General features: G+C 42.6%; 2 protein-coding genes across 2 annotated transcripts; one reads left to right on the forward strand and one right to left on the reverse strand.

Annotated features, from left to right (window-relative positions):
* Positions 1-933: 933 nt before the first annotated feature.
* Positions 934-5,383, forward strand: LOC310928071 (T-cell acute lymphocytic leukemia protein 1; the record flags this gene model as incomplete). Its single annotated transcript, XM_083890541.1, has 4 exons — positions 934-1,001; positions 2,546-3,091; positions 3,850-3,938; positions 4,860-5,383. The coding sequence occupies exons 2-4, from the start codon at positions 2,571-2,573 to the stop codon at positions 5,381-5,383; spliced, it is 1,134 nt and encodes a 377-aa protein (XP_083746667.1). The 5' UTR covers positions 934-1,001; positions 2,546-2,570.
* A 4,292-nt stretch (positions 5,384-9,675) lies between these two features.
* Positions 9,676-11,561, reverse strand: otol1a (otolin 1a; the record flags this gene model as incomplete). The annotated part of the gene is made up of 4 exons (XM_083889558.1): positions 9,676-10,574; positions 10,714-10,785; positions 10,896-10,985; positions 11,066-11,561. The coding sequence occupies 4 exons, from the start codon at positions 11,559-11,561 to the stop codon at positions 9,676-9,678; spliced, it is 1,557 nt and encodes a 518-aa protein (XP_083745684.1).

Below are 11,561 nucleotides of genomic sequence, written 5' to 3' on the forward strand. Positions count from 1 at the left end.
GATGCTGCTGCCGCTGATGCTTTTATCTGATGGACCAGAAGCTGATGCGCTCTTTTATCTCCCGCAGCCATGACTCCCCACGGACCCGGAGGGAACCGCCGACCAAAGCCTCTGACACAAACAATGACAAGCAGAAGCACCAGTTATTTATGTATGTATGTATGTATTTATTTATTTATTTATTTGATTAATCCAATTAAGGCAACGTTATAATTAGTTCCCCCTTCCTTAGTAATAGTGCATCGGTGACATCTAATCTCAAGGCTCATATATGTTAATTGATTTAGCCTACTGTATATATGTATATATATATACATATAGTAAATACATAAATAAATAAATAAATAAATACATAAATAAATGTAGGTTAAACGCCCCATCTGCTATTATATTTGATCTTATTTTAAAAACGGGCTTTGTATAAGAATAGCAATGGGTCAAAGGCTTAACCTGAGCTTTTGTTTTCTTCATCAAAAAAAAAAAAAAAAAAAAATTTAAACACCTCACAGAGCTCATACAGTAAACCACCTTACGTTGTTACAGACCGTTGCGCTGTGGCTGTTTGCATTTTTTTTAATGCTTTGCCCTCCACACGCCTGTATAGCCCACGACAACCAAATAATAATGAATCATTTCATAAATAATGGGTTTAGGGGCTTATCGGGAATGAAGAGGCCGCTGCCGTGCGCTTATCTCACTCGGCCACATTGCGGCCTGTGTTCCGCTCCCCATACTGAGGGAGCGCACTGGATGCGGCGAGAAATAACTCAGCTACACACACACACAAATACACACACACACACACACACACACACACACACACACACACACACACACACACACACACACACACACACACACACACACACACACACACACATATACACACAGAGCTCCACAACTGGCAGGGAAAAAAAAAAAAAAAAAAAAGCTCAGACATGGATGACCCACTCACAAAATGGCTCCACTTACACAGTAACATCAACAACACGGCTGGATCGGTAAGTGCACATACAATAATACATTTCTTATATTTAAAAGAGCAAATTCATTATTCCGATTGAGGCCGCGATCGTGTTGCTATCGTGTAAATTTCGTTGGTGCCAGGAGCGAATTGTTTTAGCACATATTTCTGCCATTGTCCGATCGTGTGGGTGAGACTGTGCGGGATATAACGGATGCGAGGCCTGTTGGAGAATTCACAGAAATTAAAAGTGGCCGTGTTTTGTAAATGGCTGCGTCTGTTATTGGTCTGATCATGTGAGGATGTTTATATTCGTCGATTGACAGAATGAAACGCACAGGTAATAACATCAGAATGCTATGGGCTTTAATATGACACTACTTTGATGTTCGGCACCATGGCCCTCACCGCGCGTAAAACACGCAAAAAAAAATCACACCCATCTCTAACATCTGTGGCTTTGACAATGTATAATTCCAGTTGTTTTTTTATAAAGTTTTAGTGTGGATATGATGAAAGGATGAGGTTTGTTATTTCGACCAAATAATAGCTCCCTTCTTGGTCCGTTCACAACATGACAGTTTCACCAATAATTAAAAAAGGCGCAGTCGAAATTGTTTATTGTAATTATTAATTCCACGACATCCAATGTGAAAGCTCAAGTGTGGTTTAACGGACATCAACGGTCCTGAGGGCCAAGCAGCCTGTAGATAAGAGATTCACAGAAAGAAAAAGGAAAACAACACACCAGAGTGAAGGCATAACGTCAAACACCCTGTATAAAAACAACTATACAACATGAACACATTTTTTACTATAATTGTATCTGTCATAATTGTTATATAGTCTGGTCTTGTTGTGTCATTTGTGGGAATATATCTGCTATAATAAAGTGTAAAAAATATGACAACAATATTCGTTGATTTGGTACAAGAAAAGAGAATGCATCTGGTGAAAAACTGCATTTTTTGTACATTCTTTATTTTGTAAATGTGAAGTCTGCAGATGATAATAATGCTGCCTAACATCAGTGATGATAATGACATCTTAATTGAAAATAACATAGAGTAGGTGATGCTCAGTTCGACTGCAGTAATAATAGCCTAATTGAATTAATTCCCCATCATGTAGCAAATCATCATTTTTTATTTAAAACATGAAAGGGCCAAGCTCTGGTTTTCAAGGTCGTCCTGCAGAATTACATATAAAAACAAGCACTATGTTTATATATATATATCTATATATATATATATATGTATGTATGTATATATATATAACATTAACATTACTACGAAAACATAAGGCAGACAAGAAACAGTCAAGCACATACATTCACACACACTAAAGCTGGTGTGAAAAGGGATCAACTTGTCCAGTTGTGCATGTTTCCTCCAGTAGTTCCGTTCTTGAAAAGCATGATATTTAAAAAAGCAAAGTTGGTTTTCAAGAATCGGACCATTTTGAGATTAGAAGATGACATGATAGATGGCAGTGCTCTGGATATGAATGTTACGTGGTGTATTAAAATATAACAAATTGGGTTTTGAGCTGTTAATCCATCGAATGAAAAATCTTCTGCAGGAGTAGAAGACTCGAGTGAGTGAAAATGATGGAAAAACGGAAACCGGAGCTACGTCCTGGTCCTGGAAGTCCCGATGCAGAGTCCGGTCCTGGAATGCGGGAGGACCTCTCCATCATCTCCAGACAGAACGGCTGCAAGGAGGACACGAAGCCGAAGAGGGAGGAGAGGGGGGAGGAGGCAAGGGGAGGGTGCTTCAGGAGGATAGAAGAGACGGATGACGTTCCTCTGCAGAACTCGAGCAACGGGACCAACATCAGCATCATCATCAACGGCGTTGCCAAGGAAACTGCCTCTCACAACGCCCTTGACCTGAAAAGGGAAGTGCCGGTGATCGAGCTCTCCAGGAGGGACGCTATAAAAGCGGTGGAGCGCAGGACTGAAAGCCATTTGGTGCCGATCACGGAACTTCGCAGACCTCCAACGCTGCCGCTGCCTCCGCCGCACCGAGACGACGCTCGAATGGTCCAACTGAGTCCAAACGCGTTTCCTGTCCCGGCCCGGGCGATGCTCTACAATCTGGCGCAGCCTCTCGCCGCCATCAACAGGTAAAGGTGGACGAAGAGAAAGGGGGGAAATAAATCAGAGCGTTTTTACTAATGCATGCACATTTACTTTGATCAGTGTGAGTGTTCACCAGTGGGATCTATGAGTTTTATGCTGCTCTATTGTAGCCTATAAGAGACAGTGAAATGATGATTGTATTTTGATTGATCTGTATTTTCGTTTGTTTATACCATATTTATACGTGTGTGTGCATTCGTTTTTGTTGCCTCTCGAGGACCTTTTTCTGGCAACACTGACCTTGACAGGACCAGCAGTCCTCATGAAGACCAAAGCCTGGGTTTAATGAGGCAGAACTTCATTTGTGAGGCTCTGGGCAAAGTTAGAATGAAGATGTGAATTGTTAGATTAATAACTGGTTATTGTTTAGATAAGGTTTTGGTTACAGCCTGTCCACATGAATGGAAGTCAAATGCAAAATCCTTTTTTTCTCTCTCCCTCTCTCTCTCTTCTGGTATAAACCTCGACACAGAACCTAATTTCTATGGTTTATAATATCTGAAATTTGGTTAGATTCAGGTATAGGTTAAGATTCAGATTAGGGATAATGTTATGTTTATGCTGTACACATGAATGGAAGTCAATGCAGTGTTCTCATAATAATCTCTGCACAAACGTGTGTGTGTGTGTGAGGAATGGCTGATGTTCTGCAGAATATATGCCATAAATGAAATGATGCATGCTGGATCCCATGTCTTCTCACAAGCTTGTGCACCTCCTTCTCTTTCCTGTTACTGTACAGTCTTGGAGGGGAGTCGGAACAGTACAGCATGTACCCCAGCAACAGGGTAAAGCGCCGCCCGGCGCCCTATGAGGTTGAACTCGACGAGGGTAGGTGCATTTTAGATCTTTATAAGTATGGTAAGACGCACTTTCTGCTGTGTCCTCCTTCTGCCAATATAGTCTCCTAAATATCCCTTCGTCCTCATCTCCATTGTCATCCATCCACTGACATGGATCTGCACTACAGCTAATCTGAGTGTCGCAGAAGATGTCTTGCAAAAATTATCACTCGGCGTAAGAGTTTCATCCAAGAGGGAGCAAATGCATCATAGCTCATGGAATAAATGAACGCCTATAATATATGCCAACTATATACCTGCATGGCATCTTTTCAGGAAGATTGTGGGGTTATTTAGCATGAAACATCCTTCCCACTGGTGGGAAGGATGGACTCACTGCCACATGCAGGGGTGGAGGATGGAGGTGCTGCTGCCTCCATGCCAAGGTTTTACTGCAGAGTGGGCTGAAGGATTAAGATAGACTGGGTGTGTTCCAAGGATGACAATAGACTGGAAGACACCATTGTAGGGGGTGGAGGGATGTGAGTACCTGCATCAGGGTATATTTAAAAAAGAATTACACCTCAGGTAAAAAAAACAGCATATTAAATGGAGCCAGACAGCCCTTAAATGGGGTTTAGCATGTTAACCAAAACATGTATTTTGTATCACATTTGCAGTGTACTTGGCAACATGCCCTATATTTATTTTTTTGCAAGGCTCTATAGATTCTATACTGTTATTTAAAAATCCATGGTTCAAATGTGGACACTTTTCTTTAGCATAATACATTTTTCTTTTTACCTTTTTCTTTTGAAAACCTTTATGAAATCCTTGTTTTTTTGTGGCTTTTGTTACTGACCACATTATCCTCTTTCCGCGCAGCATTTTACTGTGTGTATTTTGACACTGGTGCCTCTCTGTTTCTCACTCTTTCCATTTCCATCCTCTTCCCCTTCTCCTCCACCAGCTGGTCAGCCCAAGATTGTTCGCCGCATCTTCACCAACAGTCGTGAACGTTGGCGACAGCAGAACGTAAACGGGGCATTTGCGGAGCTTCGCAAACTCATCCCCACTCACCCTCCAGACAAGAAGCTGAGTAAGAACGAGATCCTTCGTCTTGCGATGAAGTACATCAGCTTCCTCTCAAACCTCCTCGAGGACCAAGATGGAGGAAGGAACGTTAGCAGCACAACAGATGGGGAAAATGGGCTGCTAGTTGGATCCCATGAGGGGGGGCCTCCTGGTGGACCACATCAGGACACAGTGGTGGGTCTGGTTAGGGATGACCTTCTGGAAACAATGTCACCGGGTTCCAGCTGTGGAAGCCTGCCTGATGGTGATGCTGAGGGCAGTCCCGAGAGCTTCATGGAGGACCAGGACTCACCTCCAGCTCCAAGGACTTTAACAGCTTCTCGCGGGACTGCGCTGCATCTCGGCGCCAGAGATCTGAGGCGCAATGGACGCCCTTTGGACGGTTCCAATCGCCGATGATGCTGACGCCGTCCTACCACTGACACAGCACCTGAGGCTGGAAGAGAACAATGAGAACGTCTATAACAGAGATGGATATGCTCAGGACCTGTAAGATTTGAGTTGTTAGAGTAGGGAGGAGAATCAAACACCATGTGGTGAGATAGTGGAGTCCACAATGGATCATGAGTACATTCCTGTCTCTGCAATTCATCTGAGGTAGCGCTGATGAATAGCTTGGTTCGATTGGTGTTCAATTGACTTAGATCCTTGTAAATTCTGCATGTCTAATGTCTTTGACTGAACTGTGGGTTATAACTTTCCATCTTTTGAAAGTCCAAAGACTGGATACTCTACGAAACACACAATGAAAGGGTAATGATAGGGGTTAGGGTAGGGTTACACTAACCCTACCCTAACCCTAACCCTAACCCTAACCCCTAACCCATACAACACAAAAACGGGACAAAACCAAAATTAAAGATTCTTCACCAAGAAGTAATATGACACTATTGATTATTTAAGGATGTGGACAGAGTAGAGCTAACATGCTAGCAGATTGCTGGAGGTCAATAATAACATAATAATATATGTCCCTGAATAAACCTGGATTTGTTTCCCCCCGATCAAATTGAATGTGTCAGAACAATGACACAAAATAAGTTTGCCTCAGTTGGAGGCTGTAAATGAATAGACTAGAATTACGTATGTATTGTAAATAGCATCGTATTTCCACAGCACAATGTAATGACAGTGACTCGAGTTCAAGTCATGTGGTTAAAGATGTACCGTAGTGTGTTTGTCAATGGGTTTACTAGGTAAAACTGTCTTTTTGGGACAGGAGATGAGAATAAACCAGAGGAAATGAGAATAACAAGCAGCAAAACCTCGTACATCAAATGTGGTACCATTTAATTATTTTACACTTTGGTGACATTTCACTAAATGCAGCATTGAGAGCAGGCATTTGAACAATGTCACTGCCTGAAAAGACTAGTTATATCTATTTGAAATAGCTGTGGAGGTACAAGACATGCAGTGTGTTTCTTAAAGTGTACAAAATATGAGTCACAATAATGAGGAGACCCACGCAGTCCTTTTGATATGAATGTCTCTTTCAGTGTGTTTAAAAAAAAAAAAAAAAACTGTATTGCAGTTGTAGTTTAGTAAGGTACACAAACAAATCCCTTCATTGCAGCTTTTCACAAATACGCATCTAAACAGAGACACGCAGGCATGCACGCACACACACGCACACACACACACACTGTTCATATAATAACGACACCAGCGGTTTTATGACAAAGACAGTAAAGTCTTTCTCACTGTTGGGGGTTATTCTGCTTTTTCAGCAGGACTCAGTAGTCTCTATTGGTACCTTTGGTAACTATGGTATTTTATGAATTGCAGTAAAGGGACATTGTACGTTTGGTAATGACATATTTGTTGTAAGATAGCTGTATCTATAAATATATCCAATGTTAAAATCAATGAATTTTATACAAAACCACCGAATAAAACTCACGGAAGAAAACGCCTTGTATTGAATTTTATTCAAGCATACTGTGGGATTCATTGCAGTTAATTTGAATTAAGCTGTGTTCAATTACATTTTAATCCACCCAAGTTTGGTGCGGTTCAATGCAGCTCAGTTCATTTCTATGACTTGATTGAAACTGAAAACTGTACTTTTGCATCATATAAGGGTGTCCATAATGCACACATTTCCCTATAGAGTAGAACATATGATACAGCGGTTTCCCACCTGAGCTTTATGTTTTTATGTAGTTAAAACCACAAGCCCCTCCACAAGTCCCCCAGCAGACGATGGAATCCTCACTTCCTACCCACAAGTGACAACTTCCCCTGGAGGTTTACGTGGCTCTGTGACCTACAGGATATCCTGCCATTGTGAAAGTGGTTTTCACAGCCTCCACTGCACTCGCTTGCCCAGTGTTATGTCTGTACACAGTGTATGGTGGGTTTTACAGTGTGTCTGCACACACTGTAATACCGCCATACTGCCATATCCAGTCCCCCCCTGCCCTCTGTGGTGGAAAAGCAATGCTATCCATCTTGTGGTCATTAATAAGAAATTAGCAGGGTTACTTTCTGCAACTTTCTTGGAAGTCGACTTTCCTTATCGTCACTGTTTACACAGCAGAATTTGCCACCATGTACCATTATGAAAACAGCTTCAGCTCTTGGACATTTCTGAAAAAAAAAAAAAAAAAAAATCCTATAATTGCTTCCAGGGAAGATCAGAGACATCCAGGTGTTTGGAGACCTCTCCTGTGTGCTCTGCTCTGGCTGTGCTGGGATGCCTCTGAGGGCCTCTTTAGGTTAATGCCTGCCAAACATTTACCTGCCTCAGTGTTTCCGACTCTCGAAAAGACACTGACTCACAGAGAGAGAGGGATGCAGGGAGGGACTGAAAGAGAGGGAATGAGAGGTGGCTGTGTATGTGTGTGTGTGTGTTTATGGGAGTGTGTATGTGTGTGTATGGTCGATCTTTATGTATGTGTGTGTTGTTGAGCTGGCGCGCGCGTGTGTTTATCAGCTCAGTGCAGATGGGTGGCAGAGTGGCTCTTGCAGCCAAATGATTCAGTATGCTAATGAGCTGTTATCTGTGGTGCTGCAGGAACAATATACTGTCTTTCTCACAGTGGGAATCCAGCCTGCTGGGAGCAGATTACACTGCACACACCGCCAAGGTAGTTATTTATATTTTCACAGAGTAGTAGAAAATACATAAATGCACGCACACACAGGCACACACACATCCACCGATAGGCCTATAAACAAACAAGCAAAAACAACATTTTAACATACACACAAACACACACACTGCCAAAGCTGCAGCAGCATAAATAAGGTAGAAACCTGAGGTAAACTCATGCAGCTCATCCAGTGGATGGAGATGACTTTCTAGGCTTCCCTCTTACTCTCTGTTTGAATATTCTTAGTGAAATATGACAAACGGCGCTAAATATAGTTAACATTCAATTTACCTGCAAATGCAATGAAAAGAGAAATACTGAGCAGCAAATTATTCTGTCAAAAAAGTCACATTTATTAAAAAATTACAACCAATCTCCTTGTGTTTGATGATGTTGACAATATATAATTCTGTAATGTTTTTTTGGATTACGATATGCTATGTTATAATATAATTAAAAAGAGAAAAATTATGCATTTTCAACAAAATACATTAAAAAAACCTGCAGATGACATACACACACGTAAAACCTCTTGCGCGAATGTGTGTGAAATTCTCATTTATAGATTGGTTGTAATTTCAAATCAGTGTGTGAGCAGATTAATAAAACAGATTTTGATATAATAATTATTTAACAGGATAAATAAAATAATGTCCTGCCACAGTGCTGAAGATATATATTGGTACATTCAGCTGATCGTAAAATACACAACATCAAAAACATGTTTTCAAATGTTATTATTAAAAGGTGAGTGAAATGTATTTGTTTGTGCAGTCTGAATCATTTTCACAAAAATTATTATGAGTAGTAATTTTGTATTCATACATTTGTCATGGAATTCACCAATATCAATCATTTATTTCTAAGAAAATATTCCAGTGTGTTCTATTTACTGATTATTCTTAAATTCCAGTTTTTGTTCAGTGTCATAGTCATTCAGTGTTTAAGCAGTTACAGAGCTTTAGTAATAGAGATGTTGGAGTGAGATGTGAGTTATGAGACTCCACAATAATTAGCCGTGTGAACAATTGGAGCATTGTGTACAAGTACCCACTAAGTATTACTTTTGATTTTATGCAGCAGTGATAACTTACAGAAACCCATATACCAAACATCATATTCTTTAGTGTTTGCAACATTTAACTGCAATATTCAGTCTGATGCTTGGAAAGAACAACTCACTGTATGCTCACAGCTTCTTTACAAAACCTAGACACCTTACACCCTCTAGTGGGGAAGTAGTGCAATTGTACAGTATGTCATTAACTTCAATTATTTCCAAAATTGTAATGGCCTCACTGACAGAGCTTATCTGTCCTCGTTCCAGTGACTAATGGCTTATAAATAAGCTTCTGTTTCTGTTTCGAAGTAAATAAATCAAGGGTCATTCAAGCAGAGACATTTTTTAATGCAGTGTCAAGTGTGGCATACAGCACTGTAATCAAGCGCCATCCATCTGTAAATACAGCAAGGCCAGCAAAGCAATTTGATTTGATTAGAACGACAGACGTGAGTAGATAATTGTGTAGCTGAAGCACTTTTCTTTGACAGAGCAGTGCAGAAGGGTCTACAAGAAGTTAGAATGAGAGCTGATTACTGGTTTAACTGGTTTTCTATAGGAGGAGGAGGTGTAGGTTTAGGTTCAGGGTAAAGCAAGAAGCCAGAGAAAGTGCTGTCATCCTCCGTGCTGGAATAGACTCCATTCCAGTCTCTCAGCGTCTCCAGCCACACCTGGTCGCCTTCATTCAGCTGCAGCAGGGCGAGGTTGGACGCCTGGTCAATGTCCTGGCCGTACAGAGAATCCCGAGTACGCAGCTTCCGAATCCCGTTAACCACCAGGGCAGCACGCAGGGGCCGATTACGCACAGTGATGTGATAAGTGAACAAGTAGAGACCTGGATGGGTGATATTGAACTTGTAGAGTGCTTGGTCCCAGTGCCCTTCCCCATTGTAAAACACCTTATCAAACTTCACAGGGACACCAGGTGGAGGAAAGGATCGGCTGGGGAACAAGCCCACACTAAAGGCAGAGCGAACAAACTCTGCACTCTCACCTGGTTGTCCTTTAGGGCCCCGAAGCCCCCTCCCACCTTTAGGCCCTTTGTCCCCTTTCCGCCCTAACAAACCTCTTCCACCTGGTAGTCCTGGAGGCCCCCTCGCACCAACATCCCCCTTCTGCCCAGGAGGCCCTGGCTCCCCTCCCTCTCCCTTTGCACCGACGGTTCCATTCATCCCTGGGGGGCCCTCATCACCTTTCAGACCAGGAGGCCCAGGTCTACCCACATCACCTTTCTCGCCAAGTAAACTCTCGCCTGTAGGTCCTTGTTCACCTTTCTGACCCCTCGTCCCAGCTATCCCTGGGGGACCCATAGGCCCCTCTTGCCCAGTACTGCCTTTAGTCCCATTCAGGCCAGGCTCTCCTCTTTCTCCCGGGTCCCCTTTCAGACCACTGAAGCCACGTTCACCTTTCTCTCCTCTAGGCCCAGGATCTCCTATAGTATGTGGAGAGGTTATCGTCAAAAAACCAAAATGCGTTTTAAGTTAGAAATATTAAATGTTCCATTAGTAATGATCGGATACCAAAAGTGTAATCATACATATTTTTACAAGTTTTCTTTGAAGCTTACACACCTTTGTCTCCTGGTCTTCCTGGTATCCCAGCGATCCCAGGTAGACCTCCATGTCCTTGATCACCTTTCTCACCTTAATAAGACAGAGAAAATAACATCCCCAAACTACTGGTACATTTTCTTTTTCTTGCAAAAAGCAGAGATTGAGAGAGAAACAACATTTGCTCTTAAGTCCTGTAATACCTGTGGTACCATTGTGTCCGTTGGCTCCAGGTTGTCCTGGTGGTCCTGGAAGACCACTTGGCCCCGTTTCTCCGTTCACCCCTGGCAACCCTGTAAAACTGAGACGACTGAGAGGAAGGGCAGATTTTGACATCTAGTGTGATTAACGCAAACATAAAAATCATTCTTACCTGGAGGACCCGTTTCACCTGCTGGTCCTGGTGGCCCCGTTTCTCCCATGGGTCCAACAGGACCTTTTTCTGGTGGACAGCACTCACAGAAGTTGAAGAAACATTCGTTGTAGTCCAGCGTAAAGTTGCCAAGGGTGTTCCCAGGGAGTGCTATGGCGTCTGTATGAAACTCGGTAGAGTAAGCATCATTAGAATAGGTGGTGCTGTCTGTTGGCAATGACGAGTAAGTGTCCATCATGACTTCAGTTGTCTCCTCTGTGTACTGGCTGCTGGAAGAGGACGCTGTTGCGGTGGTTCTTCCAAGTCCTCTACCACCTCCACCTCCACCTCCACCACCACCTCCACCACCACCTCCACCTCCACCTCCGCTGCTTCCAGCTCGAGGGGGCTTCTTGCTTTGAGGCTTGGGCCAGCGTGTGGTTCTGGTACTGGAGGTCAGCACAGCCATCAGGACCACAAGGACCATGGTGAGGAAAACAAGGTGGATGTATAGCAT

Source organism: Microchirus variegatus (assembly GCF_963457635.1).
Source record: "Microchirus variegatus genome assembly, chromosome: 5".
Taxonomy (NCBI): domain Eukaryota; kingdom Metazoa; phylum Chordata; class Actinopteri; order Pleuronectiformes; family Soleidae; genus Microchirus; species Microchirus variegatus.